At 43.2% G+C, this 22,320-nt stretch overlaps 1 protein-coding gene across 4 annotated transcripts; it reads left to right on the forward strand.

The window, feature by feature from the left end:
• Positions 1–15: 15 nt before the first annotated feature.
• PTGES3L (prostaglandin E synthase 3 like) lies at positions 16–17,949 on the forward strand. 4 transcript variants are annotated; one of them, XM_060203446.1, is made up of 7 exons: positions 16–439; positions 815–928; positions 1,029–1,095; positions 1,199–1,297; positions 3,363–3,452; positions 8,320–8,373; positions 16,974–17,949. In XM_060203446.1, exons 1-7 carry the CDS (start codon positions 192–194, stop codon positions 17,076–17,078), a joined length of 777 nt encoding a protein of 258 aa, XP_060059429.1. In that variant the 5' UTR covers positions 16–191; the 3' UTR covers positions 17,079–17,949. The 4 variants fall into 4 exon arrangements, with proteins under 4 accessions (XP_060059429.1, XP_016049666.1, XP_060059430.1 ...); XM_016194180.2 differs by lacking the exon at positions 16,974–17,949 and adding an exon at positions 9,328–9,714; XM_060203447.1 differs by lacking the exon at positions 3,363–3,452.
• Positions 17,950–22,320: the final 4,371 nt, after the last annotated feature.

The raw sequence follows: 22,320 nt of genomic DNA on the forward strand, positions 1-22,320 counted from the left end.
GCGCCCGCTGGGAAACCCGGAGAGCCGCGGGCGGAATTTAGGCGTCACCGAGCTGCGACGTCACTGAGAACTAGCCTTCCCCTGGGATTTAATTCAAGCCTTTAATCTTTTTTATTGAGCGCCAATTATGGATCTGCACTGAATAAAGCCAGGGACAAGTCATTCCACGTGTGTCGCATCTAGGCTAATCCATGCCCTTGTTCCTTCCTCATATGTATATTTCTGGAGGCCCTGCAGGTCCGAAGGGACTAGGACTATGCTCTCCAGACTTCCCAGAGTGCAGATCCCTTGGTCATAGGGCCACATTCCCCTTCCCCCAGAACATTTCCTCCAGCCATATAAGGAGAAGCAGCTGCTGGGGGCGTCCCCAGGACCTAAAGATAGCTGCCCCTGCCTCGGACTCCAAAAGCCACAGGGCAGTGGGAGCCGCCATGGCACGGTGAGTGTTTCCAGTCGTCCTTTTTTCCCTGGGCATTTGCCACCCCACGTTTTCAGGGCGCACCAGAGTCGTCGAGGTCCCTCGGGAATCCCCAAACACAGGTCTCTGTAACTTTGGGGTGGTGAGAAGATAGTGAGACCTGAATGCTTAGCACAACTCCTTGCCTCTTTATTCTGGCACTCGGTTCTGCCCAAATTCGCCCTCATCACTCACATCCACTCCCATCACTCTCCTTCCACTCCTCTGGGTCTCAGCTCCTACACTTTGACCTGGCTGTAGTGTAAATCGTCCCTATATTTCCCTCTTTTCCCACAATTCCCAAATGCCCTCAACATTCCCTCTTCCCTATGAAGCCCTACTTCAACTCCTCTTCAGACAGCATGCCACGACACTGTGGTACGACAGGCCCAAGTATGTGTTCATGGAGTTTTGTGTTGAGGACAGCACCGATGTTCATGTGCTTCTTGAAGACCACCGCATTGTGTTCAGGTAATGGACCTCTCTGAAGAGCCTGGCTTCCCAGGAAGCTTCCCCTTCTCCAAATAACCCCATGCTCAGCTCAGTCTCCTTAGCTGCATTGTTCCCTCAGCTGCAAGAACGCCGAAGGAGTGGAATTGTATAATGAGATTGAGTTCTATGCCAAGGTGAACTCCAAGGTGAGGGTCAAGTGGGCCGGTAAGGTTTGAATGCAAAGATTGCTCAGGGAAACTGGAAATTGACTCTAAACCTCAGGTGTAAAGAAGGCTCTCTGTCTGGCAGGATTCCCAGGATAAGCGTTCTGGTCGGTCCGTTACTTGCTTTGTGAGGAAATGGAAGGAGAAAGTGGCCTGGCCCCGGCTCACAAAAGAGGATAACAAGGTGGGGACAGCCCTCCCTCCCTACCCCGCCCACTTTAGGCCTGAAAATCACCTTTGCCTCCTTTCCTACTAACATTCACTAACTCTCCATACCCTGTCTGTCTGACACCCTAAACATCCTTGAGTTCATTACTTTGTCTCTGCCTAAATCAGGTTTCATTCACCACTGGGTAAGGTTTCTTATATACTTTTAGCCCCACCACCTGTCCTACTTTTGCATTACTTCCAGTGTGATCTGCCTAAGACACATACCTGACCCTGTTGTTATATTTGAGATCCTCCAATGGCTTCTATTCTCCTAACGTTTGATTGCTTGATGACTGGATCTGGCTTTTAAGGTCCCAGGTTCAATTCCCAGTGCCTCCATAAGCCAAAGCCAAGCAGTAGCCTAGTAAGAGAAAGAAAGAAAGAAAGAAAGATATATATATATAGAGAGAGATAACAATAATAACTACAGTAATAAAACAACAATGTCAGCAAAAGGGAAAGTAATAAATTATTTAATTTTTTTAAATATTTATTTATTTTCCCTTTGTGTTGCCCTTGTTTTTTATTTTTGTTGTAGTTATTATTGTTGTTGTTATTGATGTCGTTGTTGGATAGGACAGAGAGAAATAGAGAGGGAGAGAAAGACAGACACCTACAGACCGGCTTCACCGCTTGTGAAGTGATGTCCCTGCAGATGGGGAGCCGGGGGCTGGAACCGGGATCCTTGAGCCAGTCCTTGTGCTTCGCACCATGTGTGTTTAACCTGCTGTACTACCGCCCCACTCCCAACAAATAACTATTTTAAAAAAATATTAAAATTTTTTTTTCTCTTCTTTACTTCTCTCTCTCTCTCTCTTTTTGCCATCAGGGTTTTACTGGGGCATGGTGCCTGCAACAGATCCACGGCTTCCAGTGGGCATTTAAAAAAAAAAAAACCATTTTTTTCTTTCTATTTTTAAATTTTTTCATTTATTTATTTTTATTTGACAGGACAGAAAGAAATTGGGGGGGGGATAGCATAATGGTTATGCAAACAGACAGTCATGCCTTAGGCTCTGAAGTCCCAGGTTCAGTTCCCCGCACCACCTTAAATCAGAGCTGATCAGTGTTTGATTTAAAAAAAAATTGAAAGTGGATAGGGAGATAGAGAGGGAGAGAGAAAGATACCTACAGAACTCCTTCACCACTTGTGAGGTGTACACCTTGCAGGTGGTGTTCAGGGACTCGAACCTGGATACTTGCATGGGTTCTTGTGCATGGTGATATGTTCACTTAACTAGATGTGCCTCTCCCCGCCCCCTTTTCTTCCTTTTTATATTTTATTTTATTTTATTTTATTTTACCAGAGCAATGCTCAGCTCTGTGTATGGTGGGGGTGGGGCCAGAGAGGGAGATGAACCTGGGATTTTTGAGCTTCAGGCATGAGAGTCTCTTTGCATAACCATTATGCTATCTGCCCCCACCTTTTTTTTTTTTTTTTGGCCTCCTGGGTTATCGCTGGGGCTTGGTGCCTGGATTACAAATCCACTGCTCCTAGAAGTCATTTTTTTCTCCCATTTTTGTTGCCCCTGTTGTTGTTATTATTGTTATTGGATAGGACTGAGAAATGGAGAGAGGAGGGGAAAACAGAGAGGGGGAGAGAAAGATAAACACCAGCAGACCTGCTTCACTGCTTGTGGATCGACCCCCCACAAAAAGTTATTTTGCATAATCATCATGCTCTGTCTAGTCCAAAGATTTTTATATGTGTTGTATTGTGTGTGTGTGTTATATGCTTGAGGAAGAGAACTGTATCTCATTTTGTGTGGTACTAGAGATCAAACCCAGGACTTCATGCATGTAAATCATTCATTCAGTCCATGACTGAGCCACTATTCTAGCCCATAAGTTGGAGCTTTAAGTATAACACGTGCTTTTCCACCTCCATTATACTTGGTGAATGGGACTGGTTAAAGGGGTACCACTGGGAAAGGCTATGCGCTTCGCCCCCACCCGCCAGCATGACTTTATGCGCATATCCATATTCTGCTCTGTGCTGTTGCCGTTGCTTTCCTACACTGACTCTGCTTTCCTTGCAGCCAGTTTGGCTGTCTGTAGATTTCGATAACTGGAGAGACTGGGAAGGAGATGAAGAGGTAGAGCTTGCTCAGGTGCAGCATTACGCAGAGGTAATGAATGCTACTCTCAGCCTGTCTTCACCATTCTCTTCTCTCTCTCTTTTTTTTTTTTCCTTTTTATATTTTATTTGGCAGGACAGACAGAAACTGAGAGGGGAAGTTGAAAGGGGAGGTAGAGAGGGAGAGAGAAAGAAACACCTATAGAGCTGCTTCACCACTTGTGAAACATCCCCACTGCAGGTGGGGAGCAGGGACTCAAACCTTGGGCATAGTACTATGTGCACTTAACCAGGTGTGTCACCGCCTGGCCTCCGAGATCATTCTCTCTCTCTCTTTAAAAAAAAAAAATTGGGAGTCGGGCGGTAGCACAGCAGGTTAAGCACAGGTGGCGCAAAGCACAAGGACCAGCGTAAGGATCGTGGTTCGAACCTAGTGTTTTGAACCTGTATCCTTGTGCATTATAACATGTACACTCAGCCAGGTGTGCCACTGCCTGGCACCCCAAGACCATTCTCTGTTTCTTTGTGCATATTTGTGCTGGCTCCCCACCTGCAGGGGAGTCGCTTCACAGGTGGTGGAGCAGGTCTGCAGGTGTCTATCTCTCTCTCTCTCCCTCTCTGTCTCCCCTCCTCTCTCCATTTCTCTCTGTCTTATCCAACAACGACGACATCAACAACAACAACAATAAAACAAGGGCAACAAAAGGGAATAAATAAATATTTTTTTAAAATTATTTTTAATTATTTTATTTATTGCATAGAGACAGAGAGCAATCCATGAGGAAGGGGAGATAGAGAGGTAGGGAGACACATTTGCAGCCCTGCTTCACCACTCCTGAAGCTTTCCCCCTACAGGTGGGGCCTAGTGTTTTGAACCTGTATCCTTGTGCATTATAACATGTACACTCAGCCAGGTGTGCCACTGCCTGGCACCCCAAGACCATTCTCTGTTTCTTTGTGCATATTTCTCTGGAGTTGTCAATAGGACTAGACAGAGCTATATGAACTTCCTTTTTTTAAAATTTTTTTTCCTTTTTTAATATTTTTTTTCCCTTTTGTTGCCCTTGGTGTTTTATTGTTGTAGTTACTGTTGTTGTTGGATAGGACAGAGAGAAATGGAGAGAAGAGAGGAAGACAGAGGGGAGGAGAGAAAGATAAACACCTACAGACCTGCTTCACTGCCTGTGAAGCGACTCCCCTGTAGGTGAGGAGCCGGGGGCTTGAACCGGGATCCTTATGCCAGTCCTACACGCTTTGTGCCACTTGTGCTTAACCTGCTGTGCTACCGCCCAGCTCCCTATATGAACTTTCTATACAGGCCTCTTATTGTGCTAATCTTTTTTTTTTAAAGATTTTATTTATTTATTTATTAATATTTATTTATTTCCTTTTTGTTGCCCTTATTTTTATTGTTGTTGTAGTTATTATTGTTGTTATTGATGTCATTGTTGTTGGATAGGACAGAAATGGAGAGAGGAGGGGAAGACAGAGAGAGGGAGAGAAAGGTAGACACCTGCAGGGGCCTGGTTGGTGGTGCACCTGGTTGAATGCACATGTCACAGTGCACAAGGACACAGGTTCGAGCTCCTGGTCCCCACCTGCAGGGGGAAAGCTTCACAAATGGTGAAGCAGGGCTGCAGGTGTCTGTCTCTTTCCCTCTCTATCACCCCCTTCCCTCTAATTTCTGGATGTTTCTATCCAATAAATAAACATAATAAAAAAACAAAAAGATACCTGCAGACCTGCTACACTGCTTGTGAAGCGACTCCCCTGCAGGTGGGGAGCTGGAGGCTTGAACTGGGATCCTTATGCCGGTCCTTGCGCTTCGTGCCACGTGCGCTTAGCCTGCTGTGCTACCGCCCGATCCCCTTCTTCTTCTTTTTATGCATTGGCAGGGAATGGACCAGAACGACCTTTGTACATTCATGATACTACTGAGCAGCCTCTCTGGCCCAGTTTTTTAATTCTGTAACCTTGAGTAAGAGAAGAGAAGGGACACTAAAGCACCATTCCACCGGCTATGGAGTTCCCTTTGGTGATGTTCATGGTTCTCATGTGGTGCCAGGGATCAAGTCCAAGGTCTCACCTAAGTTAAAGCATTTGTTCTACCAAATGAACAACATCCCATCACTGATGCTAATATTCTACATAATTTGTACAGTGTTTATTTAGTAAGGGTGAAGAAATGAATATTATATAGATGAAATTTTATTCATAAATTTACTCACTATTAACAGAGTTGAATCTGTATTCTGGAAAAAGAATTGACAAGATCTTTTCCTACTTATCTGTAGTTCTTATTTATTATTATCATTATTATTATTATTTTTACCAGAGCATTGCTCAGTTCTGACTTGTGATGGTGCCAGGAATTGAAGCTGGGACCTTGGAACTTCAGATACAAAAATCATTTTGCATAACCATTATGCTATTTTTCCCTACCCACTCTTCTAGTTTATTTATTGTAATTTTTTCTCTAAATTTCTCACATTTTATTTATGCTTTATTGGATAAAGACAGAGAAATTGAAGTTGAGAAAGGTGGGGGAGAGAGTGGAGGAGAGAGAGACCTGTAGCACTATTTCACCACTCGTGAAGCTTTCCCCCTACAGGTGGGGACCAGGGGATTGAACCTGGGTCCTTGTGCACTGTACTTGCACGCCATTGCCTAGCCCCCTTCTGGTTATTTTGTATGTATTTCTGAACCAGAAAACTTCTTGGGATACTCAAATTTAGCAGTAGAAAAATTCTATACTATAAGGTGGGGGAAATAACATAATGGGTATGCAAAGATATCTTATGCCTGGGGCTTCAAAATCCCAGGCTCAGTCCCCTGCACCACTGAGCAGTGCTCTGGTAAAGAAAAGAAAAGAAAAGAAAAGATAGGGACCAGGTGGTGGTGCACCTGGTTGAGCGCACATGTTGCAGTGTGCAAGGATGTGGGTTCGAGCCCCCAGCGCCCACCTGCAAGGAGAAAGCTTCATAAGTGGTGAAGCAGTGCTGCAGGTCTCTCTCTCTCTCTGTCTCTCTCCCTATCACCACCTTCCCTCTCAATTTTTGGCTGTTTCTAACCAGCAAATAAATAAAAATGAAAAAAAAAAAAAGATAAAAAGAAAAAAAAGAGTTGTAAAAATTCACATCACAGGGAGTTGGGTGGTAGCTCATTGGGTTAAGAGCAGATGGTGCAAAGTGCAAGGACTGGCGTAAGGATCCAGCCCCCAGCTCCCCACCTGCAGGGGAGTCGCTTCACAAGCGGAGAAGCAGGTCTGCAGGTGTCTATCTTTCTCTCTCCCTCTCTGTCTTCCCCTCCTCTCTCCATTTCTCTCTGTCCTATCCAACAATGATGACAACAATAAAACAGCAAGGGCAACAAGAGGGAATAAATAAATAAATATTTAAAAAATGCAAACAAGAGAGCAGTGACTTTAATTTAAAAAGTAGAAGAAGAATTTTGAAGCTTGGGGCCGGGTGGTGGATGAGCACATGTGTTGCAATGTGCAAGGACCCAGGTTCGAGCCTCCAGTCCCCACCTGCAGGGGAGTCACTTCACAGGTGGTGAAGCAGGTCTGCAGGTGCTCTGTTCCTTGTGCTTTGTACTATATGCGCTTAACTGGATGCCCCACTGATCAGGCCCCACAACTATTTATTTATTTATTTATTTATTTATTTATTTATTTGCCTCAAGAGTTACCACTGGGGCTCAGTGCCTGTATTATGAATCCACTGCTTCTGTGGCCAATTTTTTTTTTCTTTTTTTGATTTTGTGGGATAGGACAGAGAGAAATTGAAAGAGGAGGAGCTTAACCCGGTGTGCCACTGCACGCCCCCCCCCCAATTTACTTTTTATTCTATTTATATAATGTTAGTAGCTTTAAAAATGGGGTAGTTGTTTACTTACAGGTTGCTCTCCCTGCATCATTTTTTTTTCTTGCCTCCAGAGTTATCGCTGGGGCTCAGTGCCTGCACTAGGAATCCACTGCTCCTGGAGGCCATTTTTTCCCTTGTGTTGCCCTTGTTGTTTATCATTGTTATTATTATTGTTGTTATTGCTGTTGTTGTTGGATAGGACAGAGAGAAAGGGAAGACCGAGGGGGAGAGAAAGATAGACACCTGCAGACCTGCTTCACTGCCTATGAAGCGACTCTTCTGCATGTGGGGAGTCGGGGGCTCGAACCGGAATCCTTTGCACCACCTGCACTTAACCTGCTGCACTACTGCCTGACTCCCCCACACACACTTTTTTTTTTTTAAACAACAGCACTGCTCAGCTCTGGTTTATGGTATTGTGGGGGATTGAACCTGGGACTTTGGAGCCTCAGGCATGACAAGCTTTTTTTCATAACCGTTATTCTATCTCTCCCACCCCATCATTTTTTCTAATATTTACTTTTTTTTAAAATAATATTTTTAATTGTTTTAAATATTTATTTGTTCCCTTTTGTTCTTGTTTTTTGTTTTTTTAAATATTTATTTTATTTAGTTATTCCCTTTTGTTTCCCTTGTTGTTTTATTGTTGTAGTTATTATTGTTGTCATTGTTGGATAGGACAGTGAGAAATGGAGAGAAAAAGGGAAGACAGAGGGGGAGAGAAAGATAGACACCTGCAGACCTGCTTCACCGCTTGTGAAGCGACCCCCCTACAGGTGGGGAGTTGGGGGCTCGAACCGGGATCCTTACACCGGTCCTTGTGCATTGCACCATGTGCGCTTAACCCACTGTGCCCGACTCCCTAAAATAATATTTTTAAAATACCTTATTTTATTGAGAGAGACAGAAAGATACACACAGAGAGAGACCAGGTTTGGCCTGTAGTGTGCTGGGTATTGAACCTAGGGCCTTGGAGCTACAGTCATGAGAATCTTTTTGCTTAACCATTGTGATGTCTTTTCAGCCCTATATTTACTCTTCTTTTCCCACTAGCTTTTGCAAAAGGTCAGTACCAAGAAACCACCCCCTGCTATGGATGACCTGGAGGTAAGTCAAGTCTGTCCTTCAACCCCTCAGTTACTTTTCTTGCCTTTAGAATAAAATTCTAGAAAGCTCCTGTCCCTAGCACACATTTGCTTTAGTGCATTTTAGCTGAATCTCATAGATCACATTCTTTTTTAGGCTTTAGAAAAACCCAGTAATACCTATATCTCCTTTATCTCCCTTCTATTTTTCCATCCCAGAGTATACCTCACCCTATGAGTATCTTCCCAGTTAGTTGAAATTCTGAGACAAAATACTACTTGACAGTATTGTTAATACTTTATTTTATTATCCAAAGTTTTTTTTTAAACATACTTTTTAAAATATTTATTTTATTTATTTATTCCCTTTTGTTGCCCTTGTTGTTTTATTGTTGTAGTTATTATTGTTGTTGTCGTTGTTGGATAGGACAGAGAGAAATGGAGAGAGGAGGGGAAGACAGAGAGGAGGAGAGAAAGATAGATACCTGCAGACCTGCTTCACCGCCTGTGAAGCGACTCCCCTGCAGGTGGGGAGCCAGGGTTCGAACCGGGATCCTTATGCTGGTCCTTGGCTTTGCGCCACCTGCGCTTAACCCGCTGCACTACAGCCCGACTCCCTTAAACATACTTTTAAAATATTTATTTTATTTGGTAGGACAGACAGAAATTGAGAGGGAAAGTGGAGACAGAGGAGGAGAAAGTGAGATACCTGCAACACAGCTTCACTATTCATGAAGCTTCCCTCCTGCAGGTGGGGGCTGGGAGCTTGAAACCTGGTTCTTGCACGTGCACGTGGTAACTAACAACTAATGTATGCGCTTAACAGGGTGGACCACTACTGAGCCCCTATTATCCAGAGTTTAAATCCTTCTGTATTAGTTTCCCAAGAAGTTGTGTGGTTCAGAAAATAGCAAAATATTTACTCTCTGCAGATTCTGCAGTACTTCCCCCCCTTTTTTTTTTCTTATTCCCCTAGGATGATTCTGACAGTGCTGAAGGAACAAGTAGTTAACTGGAGAGGAAGCTGTGTCTGTCTTCTAGCCACTCTGAAGAGCTAAAGCATGGGTGTTTGCCAGCTTTGTGGACCAGGGTCATCTGGAATCTCTCAACTTTTCTAGAAACTCTTTACTGAGGGTCCTTCTTCATTACTTATTCTTCTCCCTAGCCTCTTGACTGTGATGGTTACATTAGATGGGAAGACAGGAGAGTAGACTGTGGGCTTCAGAATTTCTATCAATTAACTGTAATATCTATCTGGGCCACTGATCAAGCTCCCTTTAGTGTTTGAGCATGTGTGTGTTATGTGAAAGATCAAAAGCTAAAGAAGCAGCATATAGATTACAATAAATTTCTAGGAACTCTTTGTCTCTTTCTTTCTCTGGACTTGCGCCTAGAGGCAAACTTCTTTCAAGGGGTAGGATGGGTGTCAGAAATCTTGCCCTTCATTGTTGAGGTTGGAAGAAGAATAATGTTGTTACTCAGCTTGATATCAAACCTGGGACTTTCCCATTCCCAAATTGAAGCTCCAATTTCTTGGAGCAGAAAACAGTCTTTTTGTTGTTGTTGTTTGTTTTTTAAATCAATCAATGTATCTATCTATTTTAACAGCTCAAGCCTGGCTTAAGGTAGTGCTAAGGCATGACCTTGGGACTTCAGAACCTCAGGAATAGTCTCTTGCATAATTATTATGCTATCCCACCACACTTATTTTTATTCATCTATTTTATTATTATTATATTGTTATTAATATTAATATTTTGTCTCCAGGATTATCACAGGAGCTCGGTGCCGTCTCTACGAACCCTCTGCTCCTGGAGGCCATTTTATCCCTTTTGTTGCCCTTGTTGTTTATTGTTGTTGTCATTGCTGTTGTTGTTGGCTAGAACAAAGAGAAATGGAGAGAGGAGGAGAAGACAGAGAGTGAGAGAGAAAGATAGACACCTGTAGACCTGCATGTGTGCTTAACCCTCTGTGCTACCACCTGTCTCCCTATTTATATATATATTTTTAAAGGTGTGTTTTTTTTTTCCCTCCAGGGTTATTGTTGGGATGATTATAATTATTATTCCAACTGGGGGCTGGAACCGGTATCCTTATGCTGGTCCTTGTACTCCATGCCATGTGTGCTTAACCCACTGAGCCACTGCCCTGCCTTGTTTTTTGTTTGTTTGTTTGTTTTCTTTTTTTAAGATTTTATGAGAAAGGAGGAGAGAGGAAGAACCAGACATCACTCTGGTACATGTGCTACCAGGTTTTGAACTCAAGACCTCATGCTTGAGAGTCCACTGCTTTATACACTGTGTCATCTCCTGGATCACTTTTTATCTATTTTAAATAGAAGCTTGTATTATTTAATTAAATTATCCTATTTTATTTTATAAGAGACAGAGAGAGATACAAAAGCACTGGGTCAGCTCTGGCTTATGATGGTGCTGAGGATTGAACCTGGGACCTTAGAGCCTCAGGCTGACTTTTTCCATAAACATTATGCTATCTTCCCAGCTCTCCTTTATATATTTTTAAAGATTTATTTATTTATTCTTATTATTTAATTTATTATTGGCTAGAGACAAAAACTGAGAGGGGAGGAGAAGATAAAAAGGGAGAGAGACACCTGCAGTCCTGTTTCACCACTCATGAAGCTTCCCCGCTGCAGGTGGGGACCAGGGGCTTGAACTTGGGTCTTTACGCACTGTAATGTGTGTGCTCAACCAGGTGTGCCACTGCCTGACCCCCTAAGAGTTTTATTTATTTAGTAATAAGAGAGAGAAGAGATCCAAGCAGCACTCTAGCACATGTCATGTCAGGGATCAGATTCTGAACCTTATGCATAAGAGTCCAATACCCCAGCCAGGTAGTGACACACCTGTGTGTGCAAGGATCTGGGTTCAAGCCCGGTGTCTTCACCTGCAGGGGGGAAAGCTTCATGACTGGTGAACAGAAGAGGGGAAGGTAGGGAAGAGAATGATGCCTGCAAACCTGCTTCACTACTTGTGAAACATCACTGCTGCAGGTGGGGAGCCTGGAACTTCAACCCAGATCCTTGTGCAAGTCCTTGCGCTTAGTACTATGTGCACTTAACGGAGTGGGCCACCGCCCAGACCCCCTCTTTCCCTCTTTATCTTCTCCCTTCTCAGTTTCTTTCTGTCTGTATTCAATCATAAATAGATAAATTTTTTCTCCAGATAGTATAATCTGTCAAAAAGTGGTATTTCCAGTTTCTTTTTTTTTAATTTCTTATTTATAAAAAGGAAACATTGACAAAACCATAGGATAAGAGGGATACAACTCCACACAATTCCCACCACCAGAACTCCATATCCCATCCCCTCACATGATAGCTTTCCTTTTTTTTTTTATTTTTTTAAATAATTTATTTCTTTATTGGGGAATTAATGCTTTACATTCAACAGTAAATACAATAGTTTGTACATGCATAACATTCCCCAGATTCCCATTTAACAATACAACCCCCACTATGTCATTTATCATCCTTCATGGACCTGTATTCTCCCCACCCACCCACCCACCCCAGAGTCTTTTACTTTGGTGCAATACGCCAACTCCAGTTCAGGTTCTAATTGTGTTTTCTTTTCTAATCTTGTTTTTCAACTTCGGCCTGAGAGTGAGATCATCCCATATTCATCCTTCTGTTTCTGAATTATTTCACTCAACATGATTTTTTCAAGGTCCATCCAAGATCGGCTGAAAACGGTGAAGTCATCATTTTTTACAGCTGAGTAGTATTCCATTGTATATATATACCACAACTTGCTCAGCCACTCATCTGTTGTTGGACACCTGGGTTGCTTCCAGGTTTTGGCTATTACAAATTGTGCTGCCAGACTGGGAGTATGGACCGACCAGTCAACGCCCATGTTCAGCGGGGAAGTAATTACAGAAGCCAGACCTTCCACCTTCTGCAACCCTCAATGACCCTGGGTCCATGCTCCCAGAGGGATAGAGCATAGGAAAGCTATCAGGGGAGGGGGTGGGATATGGAGATTGGGCGGTGGGAATTGTGTGGAGTTGTACCCCTCCTACCCTATGGTTTTGTTAATTAATCCTTTCTTAAATTAAAAAAAAAAATAAATAAATAAATATGGAAAACCTAAAAAAAAAAAAAAAAAACAAATTGTGCTGCCAAGAACATATGTGTACACAGATCTTTTTGGATGGATGTGTTGGGTTCCTTAGGATATATCCCCAGGAGGGGAATTGCAGGGTCATAGGGTAGGTCCATTTCTAGCCTTCTGAGAGTTCTCCAGACTGTTCTCCACAGAGGTTGGACCAATTTACATTCACAGGAGTGAAGTGACATCTCATTGTTGTCTTGATTTGCATTTCTCTGACAATCAGAGACTTGGAGCATTTTTTCATGTGTTTCTCAGCCTTTTGGATCTCTTCTGTGGTGAATATTCTGTCCAAGTCCTCCCCCCATTTTTGGATGGGGTTATTTGTTGTCTTGTTGTTGAGTCTGGCAAGCTCTTTATATATGTTGGTTATTAAACTCTTATCTGATACTCTTATCTGATGTAGGCATGTAAAGATCTTCTCCCATTCTGTGAGGGGTCTCTTGGTTTGGGTAGTGGTTTCTTTTGCTGTGAAGAAGCTTTTTAATTTGATGTAGTCCCATAGGTTTATACTTGCCTTAGTCTTCCTTGTAATTGGATTCGTTTCATTGAAAATGTCTTTAAAATTTATGCGGAAAAAAGTTCTGCCAATATTTTCCTCTAAGTATCTGATAGTTTCTGGTCTAACATCCAAGTCCTTGATCCACTTGGAATTTACTTTTGTATTTGGTGAACATGATAGCTTTCCTATTCTTTAACCTTCTAGGAGTATGGACCCAAGATCATTGTGGGATGCAGAAAGTTCAAGGTCTGGCTTCTGTAATTGCTTCTGGGCTGAACATGAGTGTTGACAGGTCGATCCATACTCCCAGCCTGTCTCTCTCTTTGCCTAGTGGGGAAGAGCTCTGGGGAAGTGGAGCTCCAAGGCACATTGGTGGGGTTGTCTGTCCAGGGAAGTTTGGTTGCATCCTGCTCGCATCTGGAACCTGGTGGTTGAAAAGAGAGTTAACTGGGGTTGGGCAGTAGTGCAGCAGGTTAAGCGCACGTGGCACAAAACAGGGATCGGCTTAAGGATCCTGGTTCGAGCCCTCAGCTCCCCACCTGCAGGGGAGTCACTTCACAGGTGAAGCGGGTCTGCAGGTGTCTCTTTCTCTCCCCCTCTCTGTCTTCCCCTCCTCTCTCCATTTCTCTCTGTCCTATCCAACAACGAACAACAATAACACTAATAACCACAACAAGGCTACAACAACAAGGGCTACAAAAGGGGTAAAAAATGGTCTCCAGGAGCAGTGGATTCATGGTGTAGGCACTGAGCCCCAGCAATAACCCTGGAGGCAAAAAAAAAAAAAAAGAAAGAAAGAAAGAAAAGAGAGCTAACATACAAAGCCAAACAAACTGTTGAACAATCATGGACCTACAGGCTGGAATAGTACAGATGAAGTGTTGGGTCCTCCATTTTCTAGATAGCTAGTAGGCATATTTTAGTTATATTTCAAAGGGCCTATAGCTATACTAGTGGTTTTTTTTGTTTGTTTGTTTTGCCTGAGCCTAAAGTCTGATATGCAGGTGGATCCTAATTATTGTCTGGGGAGATGATGTCATGGCTGAGAAAAGGACCAGAAAGCTGGATCAGGGAATAGAGTAGGCTCCTTAATATGGGAAAGGGGTATAAATATTGTTGACTGTAAACCCCATCGATTTGATGTTATCTGGGACCCATAATTAGCTTAGGAGCCTCTGCATCCCCGTAGATCTGAGCTCACATTCTGTGGTCATGAGTAGGAACATTCCATGCTGCCCCAGTACTGACCCATCTTCCTCAGCTGTAGCATAGAGTATGTTGTCCAGCCTCCCTTCGGAGGATGGGACATTCTCTACCATTGTTGATCCACGAGGTCAGGGTCCTATGGGGGCCCACAAAGGGGTCTATTTTGTTGAAATGACTGGTAACAATGGAGAGAGGGATTTATTCGAGTTCTAGGCCCATCAAATCTGTTTGGGAATCTCAGGACTCCCCGATTAGGGCCTCAGCTGGTAATTAAAACAAACAAACAACAACAAAAAATAAAACGGAGTTGGGTGGTAGCGCAGTGGGTTAAACATACGTGGCGCAAAGCACAAGGACCAGCTTAAGGATCCCGGTTCGAGCCCCCGGCTCCCTACCTGCAGGGACATCGCTTTACAGGTGGTGAAGCAGGTCTGCAGGTGTTTATCTTTTTCTCCTCCTCTGTCTTCCCCTCCTCTCTCCATTTCTCTCTGACCTATCTAACAGCGACAACATCATTAGCAACAGTTATAACTACAGCAACAATGATAACAACAAAACAAAAAAACAAGGGTAACAAAAGGGAAAATTAAAAAAGAAAAAAAAGAATCCAAGACCTCATTCATTGTACCTCTTCCCAGGTCACTGTTTATTAAAAAATATTTATTTAAGAGACTAAAGAGAGAAAGAGAGAAAACCAGGGGGGGACTGGGGAGATATTGTGATGGTTATGCAAAAGGCTCTTATGCCTTAGGCTCTGAGGTCCCAGGATCAGTCCCCAGTACCAATGCTCTAGCAAATAAATAATTAAAATTAATTTATTTTATATGAGATATATAGAGTTTTGCATGAGAGAGTTGGTCAGATCACTTGATCATGCCAGGAACCTTACCCCTGAAAGTCCTTTGCTCTTCCAGATGAGTTATGTCCTTGGCCTTAAGATTTTTTTGGGTGGTAGTGATGTCTGGTTCTTTGCCTCTTTCTCCTCTTATCTAATTAATAAATCAATTAAATATTAAAAATAATTTTTAAAAGAACTATTAAAATGTTAAATATATATATATTTTGGCTATGGGGCTGTGAAATAGCTTATTTGCACGGAGTGCTGCTTTGCCTTGTGCATGGCCCAGGTTTGAGTCTAGCCTTCACTGTGTTGAAGGAAGCTTCAGTGTTGTGATCCCTCTCTCCCTTCTCTCCTCTTAAAAATTTTTTTTTCTTGGGGGCTGGCTGGTGGTGCATCTGGTTAAGTACACGTTACAATGCACAAGGACCCGGGTTCAAGCCCCTGGTTCCCACCTGCACGGGTAAAACTTCATGGGCGAAGCAGTGCTGCAGGTGTCTCTGACTCTCCCTCTCTATTTCCTCTGCCCCTCTTGATTTATGGCTGTTTCTATCCATAACAAATAAATAAAGCTAAAAAAAAAATTAAAGGGGTTCGGGTGGTAGCGCAGGGGGCTAAGCGTACGTGGCGCAAAGCGCAAGGACCAGCGTAAGGATCCCAATTGGAGTCCCCGCCTCTCCAACGCCTCTCCACCTGTAGGGCAGTCGCTTCACAGGCAGTGAAGCAGGTCTGCAGGTGTCTCTCTTTCTCTCCCCCTCTCTGTCTTCCCCATCTCTCTCCATTTCTCTCTGTCCTATCCAACAACGAACGACATCAACAACAATAATAACCACAACAAGGGCAACAAAGGGGGGGAAATGGCCTCAGGAGCTGTGGATTCATGGTGAGGGCACTGAGTTCCAGCAATAACTCTGGAGGCAAAAAAAAAAATTTTTTTTGTCTTGGTTTTGGGTTGAGAAGGTAACATAGTGGCTATGCAAATAATTATGCTTAAAGTGCCAGGTTCATTCACTGACACCACCATAAGCCATAGCAATGATCTGGTTAAGAAGGAAAAAAAGAAGCAAGCAAGTAGAAAGACCCAAAATGACACCATAAAGTACCTAATGAAATAGTTTTTTTGTTAGACCTAGATACCCTCCTCACCTACTTCCTATTACACATCCCTCAATCACTCCAAAGCTAACCTTGTCAGACAAAGTAAGAACTACAAGAGACTGGCATACTTTAATGATGACTCTTTAGTCACTATCGGGCCATCCTATCACCTGGGACCCTAGTCAAGGAGTCCTGGGATTCCCACACAGACATGATGGGCCTAGACCTCTAACAAATCCCTCTCGCCACTGTCACTGGTCATCCATCAGGAACTACATAATGGACCCCTTTGTGGGCTCCTATAGGACCTGGCCCTCAATGTGAATCAATAATGGTAGAGAATGTTCCATTCTCTGAAGGGAGGTTGGATAACATACTCTACCTACTACTTGAGGAAGATGGGTCCTGAAATTAGTGCAGCCTGGAATGTCCCTAGCCATGACCACAGAATGTGAGCTCAGACCTACTAGGATGCAGAAGTCACATAGGCTCCTGTGCAGAATATGGGCCCTAGATCAAATTGATGGAGTTTACAGTTAACAATATTTATATACTTTTCCCATATTTGGGAGCTACTCTCTTCCCTGATCCAGTTTTCTAGTCCTTTTTCCAGCTATGACACCATCTCTCCAGACAATAACTTGGGTCTACTTGCATACTAGATGTCAGCCTCAGGAAAAAACTAGTAAAGTCATGGGCCCCTTGAAAGATACCTAAAATAGACCTACCAGTTTTTTCCAAAACAGAGACCCCAATCTTCATCTGCAATATTCTTGCCTTTAGGTTTATGATTAGTCAACATTAAAAAAATTTTTTTTTTAGATTTTATTTAAAATCTTTTTTAGCCACTAGGATTCAGATGCTACCATGATGCCAACCTGACTTCCCTGGGCAGACGACCTCACCAATGTGTCCTGGAACCCTGTCTCCCCAGATCCCTGCCCCACTAGGGAAAGAGACAGGCTGGGAGTATGGATCGACCTGCCAATGCCCATGTTCAGTGGAGAAGCAATTACAGAAGCCAGAGACCTTTCACCTTCTGCATCCCATAATGATCCTGGGTCCATACTCTCAGAGGGATAAATAAAAAAGCTATCAAGGGAGGGCATTGGATACGGAGTTTGGGTGGTGTGACTTGTGTGGAATTGTACCCCTCTTATCCTATGGTCTTGTGAATATTTCCATTTTATAAATAAATTCAAAAAAGGAAAAAAGTTTTAGGGGGTTGGGTGGGTAGCACAATGGGTTAAGTGCACATAGTGCAAAGCACAAGAACCTATGAAAGAATCCCGGTTTGAGCTCCCAGCTCTCCACCTGCAGGGGGGTCACTTCACAAGCAGTGAAGCAGGTCTGTAGGTGTCTATCTTTATCTTACCCTCCTCTCTCGATTTCTCTCTGTCCTATCAAACAGCAGCAACACAACAACAACAACAATAGGGAAAAAATAGCCTCCAAGAGCAGTGGATTCATTGTGCGGGCATCAGGCTTCAGTGATAACCCTGGAGGCAGGCAAAAAAAAAAAATTAAAACACCCCCCCTTTTTTTTTGGCTTTTCATGATCCTGGATATGGCATAGTGAACCGTAAGTATTGAATCTGATGCACATGGTCCCAATTCTTTTTTGTTTTAATTTTTTTATTTATTGATTCATGAAAAATGATAGGAGAGAGAGAAAGAACCAGACATCACCCTGGTACATATGCTGCCAGGGACTGAACTTAGGACCTCATGCTTGATAGTCCAATGCCTTATCCACTGTGCCACCTCCCGGACCACAACAAGGTCCCAGTTCAATCCCTGCCTTCTTTTTTTTTTTTTTAAGATTTAAAAAAAAATTTATTTCTTTATTGGGGAATTAATGTTTTACATTCAACATTAAATACAGTAGTTTGTACATGCATAACATGTTTCCCATATAACAATTCCCAGTTTCCCATATAACAATACAACCCCCACTATGTCATTTATCATCCTTCATGGACCTGTATTCTCCCCACCCACCCACCCACCCCAGAGTCTTTTACTTTGGTGCAATATGCCAATTCCATTTCAGGTTCTACTTGTGTTTTCTTTTCTGATCTTTCAACTTCTGCCTGAGAGTGAGATCATCCCATCAATCCCTGCCTTCATATATGCCAGAGTGTTGTTTTGTTTTTCTCTCTTACATTAAAAAATAAATTTTATTATTATTTTTAATATTTATTCCCTTGTTACCCTTGTTTTATTGTTGTAGTTATTATTGTTGTTATTGATGCCATTGTTGTTGGATAGGACAGAGAGAAATGGAGAGAGGAAGGGAAGACAGGGAGGAGGAGAGAAAGATAGACACCTGCAGACCTGCTTCACCACTTGTGGAATGACTCCCCTGCAGGTGAGGAGCTGGGGGCTCAAACCGGGATCCTTACGCCGGTCTTTGCACTTTGCGCCACCTACACTTAACCCGCTGCGCTACCGCCCGACTCCCTTGTTATTTTTTTATTATATATTTTCTCTTTGTTGGGGTTAATGGTTTATAGTCAACAGGAAAGTACAGTAGTTTGTACATATGCATATTTAATTTTTTTACATTAGCTTTATTTATTGGATAAAGGCAGCCAGAAATCAAAAGGGAAGGGGGAGATAGAGAGGGAGAGAGACACCTGCAGCCCTGCTTCACCATTGGCAAAGCTTTCCCCCTGCAGGTGGGGACTGGGGCCTAGAACCCAGCTCCTTGTGCTTCGCACTATGTGCACTTAACCCGGTGCACTACCATTTGGCCCTTGAAAACTTTTGCATAACCATTGTGCTCTTTCCCCAACCCCCTCCTCTTACTTTTACTTATTTATTTACTCTTACCAGAGCACCGCTCAGCTCTGGTTTATTTATTTATTTATTTTTTAATTAACAAAACCATAGGGTAGGAGGGGTACAACTCCACACAATTCCCACCGCCCAATCTCCATATCCCACCCCCTCCCCCGATAGCTTTCCCATTCTCTGTCCCTCTGGGAGCATGGACCCAGGGTCATTGAGGGTTGCAGAAGGTAGAAGGTCTGGCTTCTGTAATTGCTTCCTCACTGAACATGGGCGTTGACTGGTGGGTCCATACTCCCAGTCTGCCTCTCTCTTTCCCTAGTAGGATGGGTCTCTGGGGAAGCTGAGCTCCAGGACACATTGGTGGTGTCTTCAATCTCAGCTCTGGTTTATGGTGGTGTGGGGATTGAATTCAGAGCCTTAGGTATGAGAGTCTGTTTGCATAACCATTATGCTATCTCTGTTCCCCCTGTTATATATGCTGTATGTATGTATTATGTATTTTTGCCTCCAGAGTTATCTCTGGGGCACAGTGCCTAAACTGCAAATCCACTGCTCCTGGTGGTCATTTTTTAAAATTATCTTTATTTATTTATTGGATAGAGACTGCCAGAAATCAAGAGGGAAGGGGGTGATAGAGAGACACCTGCAGCATTGCTTCACCACTCGCAAAGCTTTCCCCCAGCAGGTGGGGGACTGGGGGCTCAAACCCTGGTCCTTGAGCATTGTAACATGTGCACTCAACCAAGTGCACCACCACCGCCCCCAGCCATTTTTTTCCATTGTTGTTGCTGGATAGGACAGAGAGAAATTGAGAGTTCCAGTCCTTGTGCTTAGTACTATGTGTGCTTAACCCCTTGTTCCACCACCCGACCCCCTGAGGCTTTGTTTCCTACATTTAGTGTAATCATCATTGTAAAACACATATTTGGTGACTTGGCATTGCTCCAGAGTTCCAGATACACCTGATACACAATGGGGAGAAGCATGTTTTAAATTACTGCCTAAAATCTGAAAAATTCAGTTCTGCAACACTTAGAGGCTTGTTAATTTAAAAAAGCATTGATTTAGCTTTAAATCCATTTAGCATTTTATGGCATTGGTCACAGTCAATTTCCTTCACCCTTTTAATTTTATTATTTATGTATTTATGTGTTTATTTTGGATAGAGAAATTGAAAGGGAAGGGGGGAGACAGATACCTGTAGCACTGCTTGTAAAGCTTCCCCCACAACAAGTGGGGACAGGGGGCTTGAACCTAGATTCTCTCTTTCATTTCTTTTGTTTCCTTTTTATTTTTTGCCGGTGTTACAAATACACTGATCCTGGTGGCCTTATTTTGGCATAACCATCATGCTGTCTCTCCAGCCCTTTTTTTTTTTTTTGGATAGGACAGAGAGAAATGGAGAGGGGAGGGGAAGATAGAGAGGGGGAGAGAAGGACAGACACTTGCAGACCTGCTTCACCACTTGTGAAATGACCCCTCTGTAGGTGGGAAGCCAGGGGCGCGAACTTGGGTCCTGTGCTTGGAACTATGTGCGCTTAACCCAGTGGGCCACTGCGGGACCCTCTGAACCCAGATTCTTATGGCTTGTAATGTGTCCTCTAAACCAGGTGCACTACTACCAGCCCCCGTTACATTTTTTTTTAAGTTTTTTTATTTTTTTTAAATTTTAAAAATATTTATTTAGTTTCCCTTTTGTTGACCTTGTTGTTTTATTGTTGTAGTTATTGTTGTTATTGATGTCATCGTTGTTGGATAGGACAGAGAGAAATGGAGAGAGGAGGGGAAGACAGAAGGGGAGAGAAAGACACCTGCAGACCTACTTCACCACTTGTGAGGTGACCCTGCTGCAGGTTAGGAGCCTGGGGCTCACACCTGGATCCTTACTCCGGTCCATGCATTTTGCGCCACCTGCACTTAACCTGCTGCACTACCGCTGGACTCCCTCTTTTTAAAAAAATTTTAAATCTTTGTTTATTGGATAGAGACAGTCAGAAATTGAGAGGGAAGGGGGAGAAAGAGAGGGAGAGACAAGGGAGTCGGGCTGTAGCGCAGAGGGTTAAGCGCAGGTGGCGCAAAGCACAAGGACCGGCATAAGGATCCCGGTTCGAACCCTGGCTCCCCACCTGCAGGGGAGTCGCTTCACAAGCGGTGAAGCAGGTCTGCAGGTGTCTATCTTTCTCTCCTCCTCTCTGTCTTCCCCTCCTCTCTCAATTTCTCTCTGTCCTATCCAACAATGACAATAATAATAACTACAACAATAAAACAACAATGGCAACAAAAGGGAATAAATAAATAAAATAAATATTAAAAAAAAAAAGAGAGGGAGAGACAGAGAGACAGAGAGACACTTCGAGCTCTGCTTCACAACTTGTGAAGCTTTCTCCCTGCAGGTGGGAACCAGGAGCTCGAACCTGGGTCCTTGCGCTTTGTAATAGGTGCACTCAACCGGGTGGACACATTTTTTTTTTAATTTATACTAATTGTAGCACTCACATCTGGTTATTGAATACTTGAAAGCTGGCTAGTCAGAACAGAAATGTGCAAGAAGTATAAAATGTATAGGATATAATGAATATGTTAAGTATCTTACTAATATGTGGCTGCATTGTTAAGTTTTGTTTCTGACAGTACCCATTACAAACTAAGACAAACTGAGGCCAACACAGGACATAGAGGAAGATGAGTAAGCACACTTCTGATCCGAACCCCACACAAACTGACACGACCCCTGTATATGAAGTATAAGGAATTTATTCTTAAGTTTGAAAGGGTGAAAATAAGGCCTTACAAAAAAAAAAAAAAAAAAAAAAAAAAAAGAAAATAAGGCCTTACACACAGACTTACACAGAGACCACACTAAAAGACAAAGACAAATCTCAGCTGAGATCCCAGGCCGTTGTACCAAATAGGTTCCAGTCACTCTGAGATACTGAGGATTGAAATTCGTCCTCCTTTAAGGGAAAAGTGAGTGTATGTGTGTGGGGGGGTCTACATGATTAACATGTCCTTGCTAATTTGGGGGTTAAAGTTTCAAGGAAAACATTCCATTCTTATCTTCTGGGGAGGAAGCAAGCAGTGTTTACAGAAGCCAAATGGACAAGTTAGCAGATAGCTGAGGTGGGGGGGCGGTTGTAGGGGTTGCAGGATATGCAGCTTAAAGGCAAATGTTCCTATCCGCCAGGTGCAGAGCTGAAGCAATTAGTGCATTAGTGTAATTTCATCTTTTTTTTTAAACATTCCCTTTTGTTGCCCTTGTTCTATTGTTGTAGTTATTATTGCTGTCATCGTTGTTGGATAGGACAGAGAGAAATGGAGAGAGGAGGGGAAGACAGAGAGGGGGAGAGAAAGATAAGACACCTGCAGACCTTCTTCACAGCTTGTGAATGCGACTCC

The sequence above is a fragment of the Erinaceus europaeus genome, chromosome 12 (assembly GCF_950295315.1).
Source record: "Erinaceus europaeus chromosome 12, mEriEur2.1, whole genome shotgun sequence".
Classification (NCBI taxonomy): Eukaryota; Metazoa; Chordata; class Mammalia; order Eulipotyphla; family Erinaceidae; genus Erinaceus; species Erinaceus europaeus.

Excerpts from the sequence above, each read along its gene's own strand:
- PTGES3L (XM_060203446.1), top strand. The coding sequence starts at position 192 with ATGCCCTTGTTCCTTCCTCATATGTATATTTCTGGAGGCCCTGCAGGT. Across the intron at positions 440-814 it reads GTGGGAGCCGCCATGGCACG|ACAGCATGCCACGACACTGT; the intron begins GTGAGTGTTTCC and ends ACTCCTCTTCAG. Across the intron at positions 8,374-16,973 it reads CTGCTATGGATGACCTGGAG|CCACTAGGATTCAGATGCTA; the intron begins GTAAGTCAAGTC and ends AATCTTTTTTAG.